The sequence below is a fragment of the Seriola dumerili genome, unplaced genomic scaffold (assembly GCF_002260705.1).
Source record: "Seriola dumerili isolate Sdu_G_001 unplaced genomic scaffold, Sdu_1.0 BDQW01000134.1, whole genome shotgun sequence".
Taxonomy (NCBI): Eukaryota; Metazoa; Chordata; class Actinopteri; order Carangiformes; family Carangidae; genus Seriola; species Seriola dumerili.
In genome coordinates this window covers 1,220,900-1,245,082 of record NW_019174389.1, presented here as the reverse complement: position 1 = coordinate 1,245,082, position 24,183 = coordinate 1,220,900, and the positions used below count along the sequence as shown (strand labels likewise).

Sequence of the window (24,183 nt, the reverse complement as noted above, 5' to 3'; positions counted from 1 at the left end):
ACATCTTTGGCACAGGCTCACCGAGCACGACACAGTTTCGTCAAGTACCCTCACTGTGACCCCCTCCTCCTCCATTCTCATGAATGAAATGGTTTTGTTCTGTACATCAAAGGGAGGTCTACTGTTTGTACTGGCTTTTACTTTCTGTATATCTCTTCCTAAAGTCTTTCCCTGCAGTGTGAGCATGATGAGTTAGAGCTTCCTCATAAGACTTGCGGGCCCTGACAACATCAGTGCCCCTGCTATGCAGTAGTTTTTTAGTCTAGAACTGGATGATCACCCATCGCTGAAGTCTCATGTCTGCGTTACTTTTGCTGTCTCTCCATCATCAGTCTGACCTCCAGCTGCCTGGTGGTCTTACTGTGGAACCACGCCCGGACCCAAAGGCCTTTAAATCTCACAGGATTGTTACCTGTCACACGATGTCACTGCAGAATACTGGTTGAATCCTGCTCTCATTTCTTTTCAGATCCTTACTCCAGATATAAGAAGTAGAATGGAGAAGATCAGCGTGAGCAGGCAGATGAGGGGAGTTAACAGGGGTTTTCTCATACATCAGTTAGCAGATGTGAAACAGCAGCTTTTCCAGACAGTGATAAATCTCTCAGGAGCTTTTCTGTGAGGGCACAATGTTTTAATTAACAATCAATCTCTTAATTTATTGGAGGCCATAGGGAAAAGTATCATTTGAATGCGAGCCATGCTTTCTAAATTACTTTCGTTTTGTTTCTTCTTTCCATGTTAATTAAAACTTCTCTGGGAGTATGAGGTTAAATTTCAGGTCATGATAAAATCTACAAGTATTTATTATACACATAGAGCTACAATGCTGTCAAAAAAATAGTTTGTCCAACCTGTTGTGTCTCACATTTTGCGTTAACAGATGTAGTTTACTGGTTTCCTCTACCTTTCCTAATTTACTTTCTTACCACTGGATCATTGAGAATCTCTAATTTGACTTACATGCTGTTTGACCTTGGGGAAGTGGTTTGCAGGAGGAGTATATAGGTGTGAATGAGTTCAAAATTGAGTTTCAAAATTTCACATTTGTTGAGTATATTGTTTTGTCCATGCTTTCAGTTTAATTGAAGAAAAAAAAAAATACTCTGAAAGGGTTTCAGCCTTAGAAACACTGATTCTGCACTGCTAACTGGTCTACTGACATGCAGAAGCCACAGGCTGTCTCCCATGCATCCTGAACTTCTCCCACCCTTCTTTGATCATACAATTACTTTATCTCTTACGACAGCCTTGCCATTTGTTAATTATTTGGCTAAAGGCGTTGGCTCTAAGTTCTTGAACTGATGAGTAAGAAAGAAATTACTCCCTGTGCTTCAGGAAGAGGATTGGGCTTCAAAACCTCAGGGAATCATCAAAGGGTAAAAAGGGGATGTGGTTATTTACTATATCTGAGGTTATGAAATAATTTCTTTCACCATTTAAATGATTACACCGGTATATTTATCTGTAATTTCTGATGCGAAACCTTGCCTGTGTATTTTTAGTTGTGGGCTCAGCAGCTGGTTTATAGAGTGCTACTGATTATAGTGTTTGTACAAACCAAAGCACATATGGTTTTGACAGTATCATAGCAGCTCTTTTCATGAACATCTGTGCATGACTAACACTGAAACATGACATACTGATGTCGACTCTTCCCATGGGCCATTTATACATTAGAATTACTCCCGATCACCTCTGTACTCCATCCCTCTTCTTGAGTCTACTCTGGATTTCTGTGGCTTTACTGTTTAGCTTTTTACCTAAACTCTTGACACAACTTTATTATGTTTCCCAAGATGGGCTTATTTTACATGATAGGCTGTGTTGCATGCAAAAGCAGACTTCACTTGGGTGATTTAAAGTCATAGACGACAACTGACCAGCTGTCCAGACTTCAGAAAATGGCTGTACATGGTCACAGCTGTGAGTTACTGCCTTTTGATTTCACTATATTCTTCAGATTCTCACAGTATAAATATGTAGTAGGATTCCTACATTCAACAGCTGAGCCTGGCCAATGAAGAACGCAAGTCTTTATAATTTAAAGGCTTTGCCCCAAGGACAAACAAAACAAGCTGTTAAGCACATATAGAATACATACATTTTTATGTTAACCACTCAAGATGCCATCCCTCTTTTATTTACTTATTGCTCAGTATATAGGCAATCTATATTTGCTCTCTGATAGAGAAAAAAAGCCTTTATTAAAAGGGTAATCAGAATAGTATTTTCTTTAAGATGCTTTGGGGATTGAATATGATATTACCAACTCACAGGCTGTGGTGATCTGTATTAAGTCTATCGAGAGACTATTGCATCATCTGTTTTAAGGATTTCATCTGCTACTTTTTAAGTATTTGTGTAAATGGGGCAAATATTTCCCTTTCCACACCTAAACTCATGTAATATATAGAAATATAAATGAAGTGTAATGATTGGTTTATCTAATGTAATTGTAGTCTTATTATTAATTCATGACTTGTGCTCATGACTTTTGTATTTAATACAAATGAAGACCTTTGAACACATGTGCATTTGAGACGTGTGGAAGTTGCATTACTGAAAATTTATGGTGGCCAAAGGATGAACAGACAAGTGTACCAGACCATAGAGTTGGATGTTGACCCAGGCAGACCAGGCAGCAGAGAGTTTAGAAAACCCTGAGGATAAGGATAGTTCTCTCGGCCGATATGTTTCAAACAGCTTCCGCTGCTTTCCATCATCACCACTGGGATCCGATGAAGGATGGCTTTTACTTTATTGTCCAAAAAGATGCATGTCTCCAGTGCTCACTTCCTCAGACAAATGGCCAGCTACACTTGACCTCTTATCCCTGATTCCTGTTGGGATTTCTGCTCATAGCTGAATGATGATGACAATAGCACTTCCTCTTTAGCTGTGCACCTGGTGGTGAGCCTGTGGATGCCAGGATCCTCTTGTTTTTCGGAAAACAAGACAGTTTCAGCTCAACATAGAATTCATATTTAACCGTACTGGAAAATTCAATAAACTGACCATGAATATTAAACTTCACAACAAAAATGTAGGAACAAAATGAAGAAACCATCAAAGGAACACAGAGGAGTAAATTAATCCCTTGTATACAAAAATGACAAATTCTGAGGTAATCTTGTGTTCTGCATTGCAACCCTGTAAAACAATAAGCCTGTCAACAGCCTCTGCGTTGCTTTTGATGAGATTTTTTTTCTAATTCTGAGTGACATAAATAAAGGATGGAAAAACATGTAAATACTGAAGTTTCATGTATTGAATTGGTTTATGCACTGCATTCAAGAAGCTGTTTTGTATTTGCATCTGCATAAGGAACTGTTTAACATTTCTAACCATTCAGTCCTGTTTCTTGTTATGTAAATGTTTGCTCATGAGCATGACCATATGTATCATGTGACCCTTGGACAAAGTGTTGGTAAAGTTGGCAGCCTTGAGGCTTGATTCCTTACCCCCCAAATACATAATTGGCAAAATAACATTCTTTGCACACAAGTCCCTTTTTGAAGCCATAACCACAGTATAAAACAAATAAATCCTATTGATATCTATAACAAGAAAACTGCGCTTGGACCATCAATGCACCGACATTGCTCAAAGGAACATTGGCAACTACCAGTTCATGTGGAACATAATGAAACTGACACGTCTTTTGGCCACCATTAGTATTGGGTCTGCCTCCCCATATGGACTTGATTTAAGGAGGTTAACTATACATGGACATTCATAATTTTGTTTTTTTCCTGTTAACTCAAGCGGGGTTATGGACTACTGACTACAAATCATTATTTACTTTTCAGTATTGATTATCTTTTGTCTATGTGCTGACAGTGATTGACAAGTTCATAGGAACTTGTGAAATAAGATGATTTTTTTTCTCCCTCTGCCATAATACTGGGATATAATTTATTGGTGATAGGAGGGTGTGGGTCATTTATGTTTCCTGTGGAACCAACTGAAAGCTTCACATCTGCCAAAGAAAATGATCACAGCAACAGACTCATGGCAGAGAAAAATAGTTTCCACTGTTACATATTATTTCAGTTTATCCTGTCACTCCATCTGTATGCTGCTTTGAATGAGAACCCTATTTAGTAACATTGGCTGTGATCTGCTGGTGTGGTCAGGACATACAGCTGTAACAGAGTAAGAGATGCAGGAATTCACCCAGGTTGCTCCGTGCTGACCCTGATAGTGATTGTTCACTTCAGTGCCAAGGCTTATTGCCATGGTGTGCTTCAGAATGACAGACCAAGTAGAGTCAACAGTTTCTAAACTCTCTCAAGTGACAGCATTGTGAAGTGTGGAGTAATGGGATTAGAGTTTTTTTTTTTCCTTTCCTCAAAGAAACGTTTGCTTGAACAATTTAATTGTTTTGGGAATTCCAGGGCAACCCTCTCAATGCTGTGCATTCCTTTCCTCAACAATATAATGCATTCCTGGAGAATAAAAGTGATCTCCATCAGAATAAGTTAGACTCCCTACAATGTCTGAGGAATTTCGTCCTGCAGGAGAACGACATGTTGGACTGTGTGATTGATAGTGTATTAATCAGAAAGCATTCACAGTGGACCGCCCAAAAGGTTGTGATTTTGCTGAAGTGGGTGTCATTGATAAAAGCCAGACTGCTGTTAACTGGGGCAAGCAGATCTGATCCTGTGTGCTATTAAAAAGCAATGAAAATTTGAAGGAGAATATAACATTAATATATTTGGATGTTTACGGTTAACACAAATACTTCGGAGTAATGAAATCAGTATGTATTCACTTTAAATTTCAGAAGCACCTAAGGTTAAATTTCCAAATCACAATAGAGCTGCGTCCTCCAGCAGGAGAAATTCTTTTGCTGACATGCTGAATTACTCTCACGCTCGGAAGGTCTTTCTAGCTTAATTTCCACTCCTCTAGTTACTGGACAAGCTCTTTACTGCATGGCTTTAGGGAAAATGCTACTTTTATTGATTTTCTTCTCAATTGTATATGTATTTTTTTTACTTCCACTGAGATTGTTGTCAAAAACATGATCTGTAGATGAATTTTCATTAACTATAGGTGTTCGTACGATCCTGTTTGGTCCATCCAGTTTGCCTATTTTTAAGGGCCAGGACAATAAGGACACTTAATGTCTGACTGTGATGACTATGTACCACTTTTAATGACAGTTAAGCTCACAGGATTAATATAAGGTTTGTAGGTTGATTATTCAACATCTTGTGTCCCAGAAGTCCATACTCTACTTTCCACTTGTGAAGACAAACAGACATCCTGCAAAATTAGACTAGTCTTTACATATTACAGCTGTATATGACCACAATCACACACACACCCACACACACACACACACACACACACACACACACACACACACACACACACACAAACACACTAACACTTACTCACTTGTACTTAAATGTGTCACTTTCTAAATCCTTTGACAGCCCCTGTCTCAGCAGGATATGAAGTTCTCAGTTGATGGTAGGAATTAAAAAGCTACACCAACAAACATGGTCCCAGAAACACAGGGCGGAGAGCCTGTAGCTGTTTTGCAGCAGCCTTAAATTATTTAAAGGTGGATTTTCCTCTATTACTTAGTAGATGAACACATTTTGGCAATCAACATACAATATGTAGGAGAAAAACAAAGGCGTCCCAGCCAACTCACTGGCTTTGTCATGAGAGAAGGGACGAGAAACACAATATTGTTGTGGTTAGTTAGACTTCAGACTTTTTTTCTTTATAGCATTTTTAATCCACACAAGCATTTGCAGAGCAGGCAGGGTCTTCGTCAGCAGAGCCCTGCTTTGCATTTATGTAGTCACACACATTCACACCTGGGACACACAACCACAGCTTTCCTCATGGGTCCCTGAGCACTAAATGCTCCTCCGGGGTGATATTACTGCAAATGAACACTCTGCATGTTTCGTACCTTTTATTCAGATTTGCAGTGAAAAGACTATCTCCTCCCTTTATTTTCTGTTACAATGTGGACGATGAGCCTGCAGTTTATAATTCATAGAAAGCAGGGGTAACAAATTTAAACACTAAAAATGAACCGTGATGGTTTATAGGAAGAGTTGCTTTTGAGTAAACTGCTATGAGAGCAAAGGAAACAGATATGTTCTTTTTCTGGAAGCTCAGACAGAAAATAATAAAGTTTTCACGCTGGGTTCACAGGGAGGTTTGACCCAGCAACCGCAGAGCGATGGCAGGATCACCTCTGCAGGCAGCTCTTTCAAATACAGATACTGTATATCCGACCCTTTCATGTTTTTAAATGCATCTGAGGGCAAAATAACAGAGATGTGGAACATGGGGTAAAGCAAACTAAACATTCAGTTTTACAGACTGTTAATCTACTTGGTCTGAACTCTTCGGTGTCCCTCATTGCAACAAATAGAGAATTTATAGTGACTATAGTGATCATCATCGACTGTACTCACTCACTATATACCACCATGGTAGACTGCCTATTTTTCTCCCTACAGTAAATTTAGGTCATAAATATCATATTGTTTGAAATATAATGACTCTGAGCCTGCGGGCCTTGATTTCAGGGTCCAGTCTAGGGTACCACAAAGAATTTAGATTTTTTTTTCCCCCTTTACTATAAAGATTTATTGTTGCAATTTCTGGAGTCGGGAAGCAGTAGTAACACTAAACAGAAATCTATAAAAGATCTTTTACATCATGATTAACCAGAAGATGACAAAGAGCTGGTACTCCCAGAATTTTTCTGAACGAAATGAAAACCACCTGTGCACTCAATATCTAATATCCTCTGGAAAAGAGCATGGATACACACAACACATGCACACAGAGATATACGTGACGTGTGTTTTAATGCAGTGCAACCTAAAAGAAAACAAAAAAAAAAAACTTGATGAACTTATCTCAGGTCTTTTGATTCGATTGTGTGTAAAGTGTGTAAAATACCTTCTGAGCTTGTCCCATTCACTTCATTTAAAGGTAACATTCAACAAACCAAAGCTCATATTTCCTCAAATGCACCGGATCTGGAGAAAATGGTCCACTGGTGCTTCTGGTTAGTGTTTTGTCTACATTAGACCTCCGCTCAAGCACGTGGCCAACCCCCTGAAACACCGCTGTGGTTTCTCCATCAAATATTCTACACAGTTCACTTCAAATACATAAATACTGTCCATTGAGTTATGGTCGCGATGGGGCTGTGGAAGAGCAGCAACGTGTAACCAGGATCCTTACTGACACAAACTGACAGATGAAAAAATATGGGTATGTTGAGAAACTAAAATTTGTACTTTATTGGCTTAAGTAACAATTTATGTGTTTGGTGTAATTTTTTAATAGTTTTTAGTTAATAATCACATTAAATAGTTGATTCAGAGGAAGAGCATTTTTCAAAACTTGTGCTCGAGTTTAATCATCTTTGTTATTCCTTTTATTTCATTGATAAATAAAGATAATTATTTTTTACTGTATGCTGTGAATCAGCACAATGCGGTGAGATCATGCTCTGTTTTGATTCGTGTTCATACATGCTGTAAAAAGCAAGGTCTTATTTTTTTTTACCTAAGGCACACTTGCAAATGCAAACGATGAAATCCTTGTGAGTGTAACAAACACAATGCAGTCTTCTGTGATCTCTGGGTCAACTGCTGTACAAAGCGAAATAGAAATCAAATGAAAAGGTAGTATTTACAACCTCATAACACAAAGAATTACAAGGAAGGAGGATATAGGAACAGCTGAATCCTATTCAGCTTCCCACAGTATTAATATTGCATGTGGCAACTCAATAATTATGGACTTCAATGACTGTGGTGCAAAAGTTAAATTCATAATGTTTTTCAGGGAGCATGCATCACATACATACGTAATTTCATTTTATCAAACTGTGTGTGTATCAGGTTGGATACACATTTGTTCTGGATGACATGAGGTCCTCTGCTAAAACAGCCTTTCACACACTTAACTGTAATCTTGATTAAACTCGATCCGTTTATTATTTCTTCCATGGACTTTCAGCAAGGCTACAGGAGCCAAGCTCTGTGGTTTCCCCTCTAATCCATGTCAAATGTCACTAAAATAGCCATCACAGAAAAATTACTAAGACCACAACCTTGTGATGTGGACAGCATCTAACCTCAAAGTAGAATTGCAGATTTATCCACCATTACAGCACCTTGTTTTCTTTATTCAGGGTCTCCGATGACTCACAGGAGGACTCAAGATGCTCTGAAGACGAGGCACTGAACCGGATTAATGCAGCGGACAATCTCATGCATGGTAAGAGAACATGAAAAATTCAAACACTGTGAAGTGAACTTGGGTAAAATGAATGTGATTTAGGTTTTAAGAGTTAGAGAGCAAAAAAAAAAAAAAACAAGCTTGAAACCAAGTCGTACTTTTGTGTGCCACTAAAGCGCTGATGCCAAATGGGCAACAGATGCTTCTCTGATGTTTTGATGCAATTTATCCACAGTGCAATACCTAATCTGTTTGCTGTTGTCTCTTCAAAACCATAAACAAATGCATCAGCCTGACGTTTTTTATATTTAGCGTCAGTACATCGTTTCATCTTTCATCATTAATCAAAGCCAGAGTAGACAATCCTGTCAAGGGAGCCTTTTGTCTGATTAGTATGGTGTCAACAGGATATTTGGCCATCCGTTGTCTTGTCAATGGGCAGGGTTTGCACAAAATTAAAAAAACAAAGGATATTTGCAATAAAGAAAAATGTATCTGGATAAGACAGAAAACGTATTATTTGTTTTGCTTAATAAAACACACAGTGACAGGCTGCACAGATAGTGGGTCCGCGTCATAACTTGAGATGACAATATGAAACGGTCCAACATGTTATCAAAGAAAAGAAATAAAAATAAACAAAGTACTTTGTTTTCTTTACAACTGCTATACATCTTAGTACACTGGCATTTATTGGATACCTTTGATGACTCCATGGTTTTATCTTACTTACTAATACCTACTTACTTCATTTCATGCAATCTGCAAACACTATTTGGTGTACAACGTAATATTCAACAGTTTTATTACTCTTTTGATGCTTTGCACTCTAAACCACAACTATCTTATTCATAAAGAACACAACAAAGGACAGTGTCATTATAGTTTGTCTGTCTCCCAGTTTCACCAGAAAGTGGCATTAAAAACATATGAGGGACCGATAATGCATTTGAAATGATGATTGTGCATGTAGTAGTAAAGCTGAAGGCTCTTCTGACTAAGCAAAAAAAAAAAAAAAAAAAAAGTCATCTGATTTTTGTGTTTGTGTGTCCATGTGAATGTATATGTGGACTGGCGGGTATGTGTGTGCATGTCAGCGGGACTTTGCCTCCTCTGCTCTTCTCTGTCACAGTAATAATGAGTAGCTGGCAGCACTGCAACTCATTCCACTTGGTGATATAGCAGTTCACAGACTGAGAGTGGGAGACATAACTAGGTTGCTTGGAAGAAAAAGGTTTAGCCAGCAAAAATGTTGAATTGTGGTAGGGATCTGACTGACCAAACTATTTTTTTTCCCCCCAAAGTTTTATTTGTCTTATTCAGCACGATACAGCTATGTTGGTTCTATTCATACTTATTCCATCATAAATCATGTGTCTTTATTTTGTTACACCAAGCTTGACTCAGTTTTTAAATGGTTTTTCTTTAATGATGATAACAACAAAAATCAATCAACCTACAAAAAAAAAAAAAAAATGAAAGCAAGATGATTAGTTGCACGCATTCACCCCACTCATGTCAACTGTTTCACAACAACAAATAAGACTTGAGACGGCCGAGCTCCTTTGTTGTGCTCTTGTTTATACTCTAAATGGATAGTGACAAGGGTTTAATAACTTTCAGAGCTTACAGTGATTGACAAGAAAGCGAAAGCAGGGTTATGGCTCCAGCACTATTAGAGATAAAAGCAGAGGTCCTCTTGGGAGCTGACTGGAGATGTAGGCTATACACTTCTTTAAAGAGTCACGAGTTGTGAGGAAACGTTAGTGCCTCTTTTCTAGACTCCTAGAAAAACAGCCCTAGGAGGTTTCTTGACTTCCAACATCTGAGGGAAAACACTGTCTGTATGATGTATGATAGGCCTCCTTTTGTTGAGCTTGTTTGGTCAAGGTATAAGGTGAGCCTCACTATGGCCCCTGTGAGCCACAAAGTAGAACGTGATGCTATCAAATGTATATTTCCAGACAAACTTGAACATGGATTAAAGTGAACTATAATGCATTTCAAAAGAACGCTGGAAGCAGAGATAAACCTGTTGTTTAATATCTTTAATATAACTTTTCATTTAATATGTCTTTCTATAGCCACTTCAACTATTCAAACACCCCCACTTGTCAGAGTGTAATCAACTTTGAATACTTTTTCAATGTGCTCACAATATACTTCATTCAGGATTTCTCTATTGATTTTAAACACTGTACAGGGAGTACAGAACATGTCTTGAAGAGTTACACTAGAACTTGTCGCTAATATCCTCTGAATGTTTCCCAACTGTCACCTTGAAATTCACCTTCAGTCTCATATTATGTCAAAAGAGTGTATGTTGCTGTATTCTTTGGTGGTGTTATTCCAGAAGAACCTTGTGGGTTTAATGTGTCAAAAACATTCAGTGTAGCCTACATTTTTATATCCTATACTGTAACTATTTAACTATTTGACCTATTTGAGCTGAGCTTCTCCCAATTTAAAACCTCAGAAATGAGTTGCCACACTCACCCAAACTTCAGAGCCGTTTCAAGACTTTTCTAACTTTCTTTCAGTGCCAGAATAGTTGAACCTGTGCACAGCTCCATGACAAATCATGTGGACCAGTGACCGAGCAATGCTGCTGATTTACACTTCCCTCTCGTATAGGATGGTGGCACCAAAGTTCAGCAATAACCTGGCCTGTCTCTCTGCAGTCGGCGTGGCTCCTTGAGGCAGCAGCAGCCGCAGCAGCAGCAACAGCAGCAGCAGCAGCAGCAGCAGCAGCAGCAGCAGCACTGGAGAGGAGAGCAGGAGGTTGCTCTCCGTCACGTGTTGAATAAATTAGATTTAGAGAAGGGAGGGGAAGGAGGGGGGGGGGGGGGGGGTCATCAGCGCGGCCCCACACTGTTTGGTTTCACTCAGCGTGCTGCAGCAGTGTGTCTCCGACCAGACAGGCAGACAGTGGATGCCGATAAGTTGATAACGTCCACTGGAGGAGGACGACAGGAAAGTTTTTTTTAACTACTCATAATCGCCTGACAAGGAATTGGAAAAATAACTAAAATAGGAATTTAAAAAGAATTTAAAAAGAAACTAAGTGTGAGCAGTGGGAGGAATCTCTGGCAGAGGGAAAGCAGGTTTCTGAAGTCCTGAGATGGATGTAACTTTCACTTTGGGCTTTGTCTTCACAAGGAAACAGTGAGAGGAGAGATTTTTCAAACTCGGCTTGTCCTCTCTAACACAGAGCAGAGGAGCCGATGAATGTGAGTATCTATCACTGCATGACACACATCTCCTCACTCCACCAGTAACCTGATGCGATGAAGTTGTCCATCAGTGCAGTTTATCCACAACCACACTTTTCCCTTTCATTTCAGTAACGTTTAACACACTTTACAACTTACTCGCTGACCCTGTGTCTGCTGTAGAGACTTTCCAGTGGGAGGATACATGCAGCCTATAACTCATTCACTTAAGACGTTCGTTACTTTTTTTTGGTTTCTATTTCTTTTCATGCCCACACTTCTATGTAACGGTATAGGACATACAGATTCATTGTAATTATATGTTTAGCTCGTTCATTTCAAACGCTGTTCCAAAGTTGATTTAACAAACCCCTTAGCGCAGGCGATTTCCAAGACATATGGTATTTTAATTTAGAGCTGCCACCCTTAATGTTTTACATGCAAAAAACTGTTTATGAGGTTATCATCAAGTTATGAATGTTATGAAATGTTGTTGCGTTTGTGTATTAGATAGAACTCTGCAGTGTTAATACTGCACAGAACACCCTCAGCCTGCGCGCAGACTTTGAAGAGCAGCCAAAAATATTTGAACTGCATGTCAAGTCGCACTTTTTTTTTTAAGCCCCTCTGAAACATTCCTCTCAAATTGGTCAACCTATGGAGTTATTGTATTGTCCTCGGAGTGCTGCTGCCGCCGCCGCCGCCGCCGCCGCTGCGCCCCTCTGTCTCCCTCGTACAAGCACTTGAACACATACCAACTGATTACCCGCATGTCGGCACAGTTATTGTGTTGGCAGACTCGTGCTCATTGACCGTGAAAAGGTGTTCCTTTCCCTCAATTAATAAATTAATTAAGTCTCCACTGGGTTCCATCAGCGCGCACTTTAGTTGTGAATGTGATGGTTGCCATGGTGCAGCTGCGTAATTGTGCTGCCTTTTTTTTGACTTTAGACACAACAAGGGCTGCAGGCTCCTCCTTTTCTTTTTTTTCTTTTTTTTTTCCCCCCTCACCACCCATCATCAGTTAGAGGAGAACTGCGGAGTCCTGCTTTTGGTGTAGCCTAATAATTGTGCCACTTCTACAGCTGTTAAGTTGTATTGTTGCCGCCACTTTTTGTCTATTTTATACTTATCATAGTAATTTGGGGAAAATTGACCAGACTATAATAGTATCCACACCACTGAGGCTTGTAGTAAGTTGTAATTATCAGCATTTTTCGTTTATTCATCAATATATCCATCTACCCACACATGCCTCCATTTCTATACCTGCTTAGTTTCTATTTAGTTCTAAAACGTTTGTGATAATAAGTATCAGTTTCTCTGTTATTATTGTAATGTGTGTCATTGGACTCTGGGTTGAGTTAAAATGTAGAGAAAACAAACAAAAAAAGCAGCATTGATGGATAAAACCAGAATTTGGGCCTCCCTAGCTTTTATAAGAATCCAAGGATTATGTCATAAACCCTTGGTGCAGTGCATGAAGTAATCATTTCACTAGTCTTGTCTTTGTAGCCTGCATATGCTGTTGATGAAGCTAGTGTTCCAGACTCCTAAAAAGGAATGAAAAACACAAGATATGTTTCTCCCAGGGTGGCCACCCCAACACCACCCAGAACGTCTCTTGTTGCTTTACATTTGTGGAAATTGCTGGGCTGTAGTTGCTGCGGTTTTACTCATCTTCTTGCAGTGTCGTCATCAGTAAAATAAGTCAAGTCTACATCAACCCATGGGCTTTGAGGGTGTCGTGCCAGAAGAACACTGTCAAATTTGAAATTCATTTTCTCTTTAGTGACAGACTCTGTCAACTAAAATAAACCGTCTATGTCAGTGCTGAAAGAAAGAAAGTTTTGTGGACACACTCAATTTTTTGTAAAATCCCAATCAGTCCTGTCCTCTTCAGAAACATGCATGTGACGGTTCGCATATGTGCTGAACTTTGACCTCAGCTGTAGTAACGTCCAAACCCTCCTCGCGCCCCTGCTACTGTAACTCGATGCACATATGTTTTTAATGATGCAACCACTTGTGCTGCAAACGCAATATCAGATGGTGTCATCTTCAAAGACATAAGGTGTGTGTTTTTTTATCTGGAACATCTTACACAAACAGCTGAACTAACCCATGCTGTTCTTGCTGTGGGAAAGAGATGATCCCTCTTGTCACAAACCCTCAGAAACCTCCAGCTCACCGTGAAAAAGTAGTCTGTGTGTTTTCCCGAATATCGTGTTTGTTATGGCCGGGGAGTGCATGTGTATCTGAGGCCTGTGATGGTTTTTCCTGGCCTTTTTAACATGCCCCGGGACCTAAGTTTCAAAGACTAATGCAGAGCACAGAAACGTGGCACTTTTGAGAGGCAATAGTCTGGCAAACATTCAGAGCTTTTTAGTTTGCTTTGTGCTAAGCCTGTCATCCTCGCGTCCAGTCAATCTGCAGTTCTGTCTGTGGTTTCCATTATGGCTCCATTGAGCTTGAGGCAGCCTGGCGTGTTCCTGAAACCACAGAAGTTTTCTTTGAGTTAACTGAAATCATGACTTGGAATTAGAAGCTCATTTTACGTAGTCTGCCACTATAGTTGTCCCTCCTGGCCTGTTGGTGGTGAAAATGGTTTGGTTGTGTTAATTAAAATAGTGCAGCTGAAGTACAGTGTTTGGGGTCAGGTTTGTGATGAACTAGGATATGTACTGTATCTCTGGAGATCAGATACTCTGGTTAGATCAGTAAAGCACCACATTAAATTTGTAAGCGACTATATCAAATATCGCAATATGGTTGTTGTTTAAGATATTAGCTAAAGATAAGTGTTTGACAGTTATTCAATATCCCAAGATACGTCTTCTCAGATGAAATTATAGGACTTGGCATATTCACTGAATTAATTGTGATGTTTAACAGTTTCTTTTACTCTTCACTGTTAAAAATCACATTTATATTTTATGAGAGGTTTGGCATTCCTAGGCATTGGCTCATGGACGGAGGCAGCACTGTTTGTTCAGATGTATTGTCCATTGTAGGGTTTTCCAAACCAAAGGCCTGCTTGTCATGATAGTAGAATAAAAAAGACAAATGTTACTTCACAGAAAAATGAAAAGTGAAAAATAAATAAGCAAATGTATTTTCAGCTGTCATGAAAAGTGGATCTGTCACATTTTGCCAAACATGATCTAGACCACAGTGGAGAGGTGGGAAATGCGCCACTGATGGCCCCAGCATGCACTGATGCCATGGATTTTTATGCTGATTCCAGTCATGCTAGAAAAAAGTACCCAGGATGGTATCCAATGTATTCAAACAGAGGTTTTTATTCTGCATGCAAATCCTAGAAACCTTGGATTTGGTTGGTTGACTGTGTTTAGAGGATTCAAAAGAAACTGGGTCAGTGCCATCGTTACTACTAACAATGAAGTGCACGTGATGTGTTATAGGCACATGTGTTGGTTTTAGAAAAAGCAACCACGATCATGCTTTTATGAAGCATAAAACTAAATATTTTAGTGTCGTGGCTGAAGGTACATGGGGGTTAATCCTCCAGCAGTTACATCATCTTAACAAAACTCTTCACCAGTGTTTAACTACCAGTGGGAGGGACTCGCCATGATCTAGGACAATGATGCAAGGAAAACATCTGAATCCAAGCCACAATGGGATTGGCTTACTAAATACAACAGCTTTCAACCATCAGCAGCTATTCTGAACTGTTTTTTCCGGATTGCTTTCCCTGAAACCCTACGCACGAATAGGTTGTTGCCTTTTTTTATCCCAGCTGCTAACTGGCTTCTAACTTCCAGACTCTCTCAGTGATAGATGCCCGGGTAGATGACAGTGGTTGTCGTCAGTTTGGTGAGCGTGTTAGCTTTAAGGTGCAGAAATTTCTTTTAAACTTCATGCTGAATCTTTTTTACTCCATTTTTACTTCTCAACCTGGTATTGTGCAATTAGCCTACCCGAGTGTGTCTGCTACATCCATTAGGCTGCGCAGCTCTGCAGAGGTCCTCTGCTGTAGCTCAACCAGAGAATGCATTATTTCAGTTGTGGCATTTGGACAACGATTCTGGCCTTGAAAGTTATTCTTTGTGCTTTGGAGTTAGCTTTGTAAAAGTGCATCCCCAGTGTTGCAGTAAAGTAAATCAATACTGAGACTTTAAAGTTCAAGTGCTGTCAAGACTTTCAGGGTTTCATGGATATGCTTATGTTTTAGCAAAGAGCAGCACTCACAAAGCAAACCAACATATGGTGTGCAAGGGTAAATTTGTAGTGCTTGCTTTTATGGTGCTGTCATTTGCAATTATTATGGTCTCTGTGGAAGTAATATGACTCAGGACTGAAAGCAGAAAATTGATCCAGAGTTCATTTTTATTCCTAACAGTTAAATAATGAACTAGAATTGAACTAGTAGCTCCGAAAATATGGTAAGAGCTCTGATTTTCATGTCATAATTCAAAACAAGTAATACTCCAAGGTTTTTCACTACTCACACTACATTGAATTCAAACCAGTTTGAAGTTAAAGTTAGTATGTTCGGTGTTGTGGGCTCCGAATCATGGCAGACTGAAATTAGCCCTGGAATCTTGTGTGCATATGGCCAACTTCCAGCAGACCTCAATTACAATGCTGCAGAGCCAGAAAAAGGGAGAGAGGTAGACTGCATGGAGCCCTTCAACTCTGCTGTACAATTCTGTCACTCAAACACACTGTCACCACTGTGGCTGAGACACATCGCCACACTGCATTCAGGGGAGGTACTTAGTGCACACGCACACATGCTCACACATGGATACACAGATGTTTTGTGAGTGTTTCCTTGCAGGTATCAGCTAAACCACTGGGGGGAGCCTTGAAGAGCTTTCACTACAAAACCCAATTCCTCTAAATTTAATACATTATAATGTGCTTCTGAATATATTTCCTCAAAATTAAAGCTAATTTTACTTTGCAAACAAGTCAGAGTGGTTATGAATAACATTAATTCAGACAGAACCACAGACAATTGGAAGCTGGTCTTTTTATTTAATGAAAACGACACAATAATTTTATGTGTGCCAGACACTTGGTGGTTTTGGATTATTCTGCAGATGGTGACAGTCTTGTTGAACAAGTTCCACATTGCTCCACAGTGTCTCTCAGTCTCAATTACACATCCTCTGCAGTGGTATGGGTCTATTGCCAGAGTGTGCCTATTGTTTATTCAAGGAATTCTAACACCCTCACTTCTTTTGAATATCAATATTTGGATATTTTTTCTTCTTGATTTAACACTCATAGTCTTAATTCTCACAAGTATTGGAAGACAGATATGTTTTCTTGGGGAGAGTTAAATGTTTTAAATGGTTCTTGGAGCGGTTTCTCAGAACTGCTCATTCCATGACAGCTAAATGTGGTGGCACAGATAAATATTAAATCCGGGACCTCACCTCCTAGACTTACATGAGAGGGTACTGTTATGGTGAGCAGCCTGGCAAAAATGATTCCTGCACCTTTTTAATTGGAGTTGAATAGTGAGAGCCAAAGACTCCCCGTCTGAGGTAGTGTGCTCCGACCTGTGGTTTTGATGTTTCTTTAGCAAAGGAGAGCTTTCTGGTATGTAGAAGGAACAAGGTGTTGACTTATTATGTGAACTAAGAAGTGTAGGAAAATGTTATATGCAGGGCCTATTGTATTTGCTGTGGTTGGGAATACAGCCCATAAAACATATGGGAAAGTGTTTAAGGCATATATTTGTTTTTCTTAAACTAACTTACTCTGTATTTCGACACAGAAATAATACACCTTCTCTTCTGCTGTTGTCAGGTTTTGACATTGCTCAGCTTTTCCTCTTTGTGTGCCTCCAGGTTTAAAAAGAAGGAGCCAAAATGAAGACAGCTGCCAAGGGTTTTGGGAAGTCTATAATGGACCCTTCGCATCGTGAAGGTTTGTGGAATAGAAGGATAATGTTAATGGTGTATGTGGCCTTGGAGCTTCTAACAGTCCAGTCCCCAGTGGTCCTGGGGACTCTTGAGCTACAGCTAGATGAGGAACAACCAGCAGGCACAATTGTAGGTGACATCAGTGCCGGGCTTCCTCCTGGCGTCACAGCATCCCTGTACTTCATCTCAGACCACGAGGGAACAGGCGTGGGCAACGATTTGGACATAGACGAGAGCACGGGCATTATTAAAACTGCCAAGGTTCTTGACAGGGAACTGAGGGATAGATACAACTTCATTGCAGTCACCATGACAGGTGTGACCGTGGAGGTGACCATCAAGGTGAATGACATAAATGACCATGCCCCGACGTTCACAAGAAAGCGGGCGACATTTAAAATCCCAGAGCAGACAGCCATTGGGACAAGGTTTTCTCTTGAGCCGGCTGTGGATGCTGATCAAGGCCAATTTACGACACAGGGCTACCTTATTAAAGATGGAAATGTTGGCCAGGCATTCACCTTGGAGACCAGGAAGGGAAGCAGTGAGGTTCTCTATCTGGACTTGGTGGTCAATGCCATTCTAGACAGAGAGAAAAGATCCACCTACACTTTATCTTTGGAGGCCTTTGATGGTGGTTCCCCCAAAAGGACTGATCAGATGACATTAGATATTATTGTACAAGACATAAATGACAACGCTCCTGTTTTCAACCAGAGCCGCTACCATGCCATAATATCTGAGAACCTCCAACCAGGAAGCAACATCCTGCAGGTGTTTGCCACAGATGCTGATGAAGGGGACAACGGGATGGTGCTTTATGAAATCAACAGGAGACAAAGCGACCCGGACCGCTACTTTGTCATCGACTCCCGGACTGGCGTCATCACGCTCAACAAGCCGCTTGATTTTGAGATGAGGAGAGTCCATGAGCTGGTGGTCCAGGCGCAAGACAACGCAACCCAACCGGAGGTGACCAATGCGTTCGTCACCATCCACGTCAGAGACTACAATGACAACCAGCCCACTATGACCATCATCTTTCTCAGTGAGGACGGATCTCCCAGAATCTCCGAAGGTGCACAACCAGGCCAGTATGTAGCCAGGATCTCAGTCACTGACCCAGACTATGGAGAGTATGCCAATGTCAATGTGTCGCTGGAGGGAGGAGATGGAAAGTTTGCCCTGACCACTAAGGACAGTATCATCTATCTGATCTGTGTGGACCAGATTCTGGACCGGGAGGAGAGAGACACCTATGAGCTGAGGGTGATGGCGACAGACTCAGGCACGCCTCCTCTCAGGGCCGAGTCCTCCTTCATCATCCAGGTGACCGACGTCAATGACAACCCTCCTCTGTTTGACCAGCCAGTATACAGACAGGTCATCCCTGAAGTGGTGTTTCCAGGGAGTTTTGTGTTACAGGTGACAGCTAGAGACAAAGACCAGGGGCCCAATGGGGACATTAACTACAGCATCCTACAAGGCCAAGGCGCCTACTCCGACTGGTTCAGTATAGACTCCATTACAGGGATTATCACCACTCTCTCTCAGCTGGATTATGAAAAGAACCCCAATCCCAGTATAACTGTGGTAGCCAGAGATGGAGGGAAACCCCCCTTGTCCTCCACTGCTGTGGTAAACATCGTACTTCAGGATATAAATGACAATGAGCCTGTTTTTGAGAGAAACTTCTACAATGTCTCCATCAAAGAGAACACAGCTCCAGGAACCTGCATACTTGAGGTAGGACATTTCTTTTTGCAGATTTATTTCATTAACAGTTTGTGAATTGATTGATTTTGTAAACACACTCCCACACATCAGCACTGAGCTCATGCTCAAGAGTCTGAACTCAACTTGGGGGCAATTGTGGAGAGCATAACAAATGGAAATTTATTAGACAAATAGAAGAGGAATTTGTCAGACTTTTTAATGGTAAAGTTATTTAAACTGGACTGCCTCAGAGAGGATTTACCTGTGGTTTTAGGCCAAGATGATCTCCTCTTTGGCTGTCCTCCCCTTCACCTCTCAAAAGGTTTCCAGGGTAACAGGCAGTGTAAAGTCCTCTGTCAGCCAAGGCACAAAGGGGTTTTTCACGTATTCGCAGGCAGAGACAAATTCAAGGTTTTATCCCAAGAAATAGATGTCACTTCACTCTCAAAAGGCACCTTAATTAGGCTAGTTGAGCGTGAGAAAAAATGGCTATAGATGACAAGATGAATTAAAGTTCAGACAAATTACAGCACCCCCAGTGACCGCAGTCCTTTCTTGTTAAAACATATTGTTTTCTCAATTCGCTTTTAGCAATCTTATTAAAAAGACAACACTCACAAAAGCCAGCTCTTTTTACAAGTGTAGAGGTCCATACAAATCTGTTCCTCAAGTGTCTGCAGTAGTGTTGCATGGATCAAGGAGCTGGATACAGAGTGCAGTCCAAACAGAGGGCCCAGCAGACGGGATCTTGGCCCAGTGTTTGGCCTTGGGAGAGGGAGGAGTGAAGGGAGACGAAGGCCTTACCACGACTCCTGGCTTGAATGCAGAAATAGAAGCTACGAGGACTTCTTGTGGGAGGTCCCCTAATTATAAATTGCAGGGACCACAAGGATAAGGAGAAACGAGAATGTACTGAAATTGATTATGGAATTTGGAAAGTGAACCAAAGAATAATTAAAAAAAATGTATGTTTTGGAAAACTGTAAAGCTCTACGATCACTCTTTCCAATGTGGGTTGAAGTTCATGTTCTGTGAAAATATCTGAAAAACCATATTTTGTTTTCTTTCAAACTAGAGATGGTCAGACTTTAGTCTTCCCTCTGCATTGCCTCCAAAAACATTACTACCTGCTTTCAAACAACTCTCAGAGTATGACATGCTTGATCAGTGGCCTCACAGGGTCCAAGTATGAAGTAGTTCTTCAAAGCCACTGCTCTCTGGCCTCTCTTGGGCCTGCCTGGATGCTGCAGACGTGTGTTTGGCGGGCCATGTGAGAACAGACTGCTCTTACTCAGGGTGCCAGCTCTACATCCAAACATCTCAGCAAGACATCTGATGACTAACTTTTTTTCTCTGTTGATGAAATTCCCAATGTCCCCTTTTTCCATACACAATGCTGTCCAAAAAACATTACAATATGGGTATTGTGATCATTAATTCAAACGTTTGAAGTGGCTCTTTTTTTTTTTTTTTTTTTCTCTCCTCCGCAGGTCACCAGCACAGCAGTTCATGATTATTCTAATGTGGTCTGGCTCCACTGTGCTGTGCCTGGGATATTTTGTCACTTTCTGCTAAACATGATCTGGTTTATGGGTGACATTATAATAAGATGTGGGGGAGAAAAATATAACTAAAAATAAGAACTTAAGCATATTAACACCAATCAGTCTTGTAATTCAATATTTAAGATCTACTGCTAAGAAAATAGGTCATCCTTGAGAGGGGAAATCAAATACAACATTAAACACAACATTTTAAGAACCATGAGCTGCATTGTGGAACGTGGTTCATGAGCCATTACTAATTCTATTCTTCATTATTAATTTTCAAAGTGTGTCCACTTTTACACATTTTCTGGAATTTGTAGAGGTTAAAAATCTCTGTCGCATTATTTTATATATCTCATTTTAAATTGTGGGTTGCAAGCATGCATTCACTCTCGAGGTACTGTTACATTGTTACATACGCCAGTGCGCGTTTTATTACAAATGTGTGACGTTTCTTTTAGAAAAATAGGAAAAAGAACAAGATGAAAAAAAAAATCATTACTCGAAGGTCATTTAATTTGGCCATTAAGCATAATGGTTTTTGATTCCTAACATGGAGGAAGAAGAGTAATATAAGATGTCATTAGGGATAATGAGGCACATCAGCCAGCCTTAATATCTCCAAATTCAGTAAAGCTTGCTGTCTTGGCTTTGAGAGTTATGTGTTATTTCACTTATGAAATAATGAAGCTTTCCAGTTAGTTATGTCAGAATCTTGCATTGGGGAATAATTTACACCTCATATCCTTGTGGTTTTTGGTTGGTTTGGAGTGCGTCTCTGCTAAGAATTGTCCCTCTGTCTGTGTTTGGGGGGGTCGTTCTGGCTCCAGTAGAAAGGCGAGAGGGGGTCTCCAGGCAGCTGAGGGGGAAATGAGCCCTGACAAGCACTGGCATGAGTGGCGGAGGTGACATGAGCAGGGGGGCTTCCTTGTCTGTCTGTTGGTCTGTCCCGCTCCAAATTCTTATCTGATTTCACTTCATTTCACATTAGCTGGGTGTGAGGATAGGCCAGACCTAATTTTCAACCCCCCCCCCACCCCAATGTTCATGACAGAATGGACCGCTTGTCATTGCTGCAGCCCCCTTAGCAACATGAGAAGAACGCAGATTGCTGCGAGTGAAGGCGCAAACATTTTGTCTTTCTTGAAGCTGTAACCCAAACTTTTGCATTTATCTGCTCCCTCGCCACCCAAAGTGCTTCCTGTCTCAGTGATGTCTCGGCAACGTTTTGACTAATGAAAAAACACTGGTGATAGCGTGTAGGATTGTTATGCTTTGGCTGGGATTTTTATGTGCGCGAAAGTGCTCTGAATCTGCTACTTATAGTTTAGATAACTACAGATGCAGAGTCTTTTTAAGCAGCGTAACATACAGCACCACCCAAACACATTCATTATTTCAGTGAAATCTTTAAAGGCAGCATAGTTGAAAGCGGTACCTCAGTGAAGTGGCACTTCTCTATTCCTGCCAACATAAAAGCAACCAGTCTTTGGGGAAAAAAGAATACTCATAATTGCCCTGGAGAGAAAGTATGAATGATTGAAAGAATGTGTTTCTTTCACACTGGTGCCTCACATTTTCCACGCTCTTTTTGTACTATAGTGACCACCTACTGGGTACTGCCAGGCAGGTGCTAATAACACTGATTCCATTACCTTGTGCCATTTTGTCCTTGAGCCTGTGTTCGCTGATTATAAAAGGTGGCTACTGCAGTGGTGTGAGATAATATCTTTCATGATCCAGAAGTGTTCATAATGCTCTTTACAGTACATTCAGGATAAACATCTGGCGTTCACTGTTAAATTTCAGTGCTTGCTTTAGTCGTCGCGTCCTCAGGGGACGTTGGAAAAGCCGGCATTGTTTAAATATATCTTGCTTTTCACAATCTCATTCATTATTTTGTGATTGCAGAGGTTAGTTTATGTTGAGTTGTGTAGCTCTCTGCTGCTCCACAGAAAGTTTCTTCTTGCAATGTTATAGCTGCTACTCTTAAGTTTCAACCTTATTTTCTCAGCAATTCTTCCATTAGTGCTTAGAAATTGCTGTTTGGCTTTCACCCAAACTGAGGTTCTGCTCAACAGCCAGGTAAAATGCAACGATTTGGTGACCGAGAGGGACACCTGACTGCTCAATCACTCTCTGTAATAGTCCGTCTGTAATGGACTTTGCTAACTTCTCAAGCCTAGCATTTTCCAGGGTATCCAAATGAGATTTCAATTTTTTTGCAAATAAGTGAGACTAACTATGGAACTGAGTGAAATTGCCAGTTTCAGATTGGTATTTCTGTACAAAAAACGTGTAATCAATTCTTACCAGACATTTTTCTGGGGATGGTTTGTGTCAAACGGAATGCTCACTTGTCTGTTTTAATACCAGACCAGCCTGTCTCCCCGTGAGATTGGTTTAGCTTGAGGCGAGCTGACTCTGCTCTTGGTCTCCTCTGTTTCTTTTTCCTCATACTAACTACCGAGCTTCGCTGTGGCTCTGCGGTATAACAGTATTTTCAGGGAATGGTAAAATTGCAGGAAACTGGATGTGCTACTTAATGTGTTCGCAAATGTAATACTTCCTTGAACACTTACTCCTGGGCCTAGCAGGGGCACTGAAGCGAACATAAACACTGATGTACATCTGGATAGAGTGTGGGTGTTCAGGTCAAAGTTACTGGGCTTGAGACAGCTGAGCGCATTTTATTGTGCTCAGACGTCCATCAGCAAATCCACTGCCTCCCTCTTTCCTACAGCACAGGAAGAGGAGAAAGTTGTGGTGACAATTTTAATGTTATATGGTTGAATACAGAAGCGGGGAGGAAATAGTGCTCATTAGGGAAAACCAAAGCTGTGAGTATTTGAACACCAAACTGTGAAACAAAATTGCTCTCATGGACTTCGGGCTGTGTTTGTTCTAGCGCTGCAGCTAAAAATTATTTTCATTATTGATTAATGTCGTGATAATTGTTTTGGATTGGATTTTTAATTATGTGAAGTCCTCACATTTGAAAAGCTGAAATGTATAAATGTTTGGTATTTTTGTCTGAAAGACGACTTCAATTTAGTCAACTGGATAACTGAGTAATTGACTTACATTTCAGCAGCATCAGTAGTTATGTCAGATACAGTAGTCGATTGATTTGGAATATTACTAATTCCTTTTAGCTATGAAACTAAGTTAAGTTAGTAAGTTTAGTCTAAAACTATCTTTTAAACATCACCTGCTCAAACTTATATAATATATAAAAGTGTTGCTGTGTCATACAGGTGCCACCACCCGCCAGTAATATTTTGCAAAACATGCAATAAGGCTTCTTTGTTGGTTGCTGTGTGTTGCGTGAATGCTGAGTGGTAAAGCAAGCAGTGTTTACAGGACTTCAGGGAGACTTCACAGAGGTCAGTGCAGGCTGGGATGCAGTCACGCGGAGTGTTGGCTGTGAAGCAAAAGTTGTGAGAGATAAAAGCCTGCTGGAGGGGTTTCCTGCCCACATCTGGCAAAGAAAGAAGATGGGCTTATATAGCTCTCTCATGGGACAAGAAATTTCATGAATACAGTCTGTCTGCCCGACTGTCT

At 40.5% G+C, this 24,183-nt stretch overlaps 1 protein-coding gene across 1 annotated transcript in view; it reads left to right on the top strand.

Moving 5' to 3' along the window:
- The first annotated feature begins 17,380 nt into the window (after positions 1-17,380).
- The window catches only part of LOC111224439 (protocadherin-16-like), a 73,363-nt gene continuing 66,560 nt past the window's right edge, over positions 17,381-24,183 (top strand). The window contains exon 1 of the mRNA XM_022748923.1: positions 17,381-19,102. Coding sequence (XP_022604644.1) covers positions 17,381-19,102 — 1,722 coding nt within the window. The remainder of the gene's footprint in view (positions 19,103-24,183) is intronic.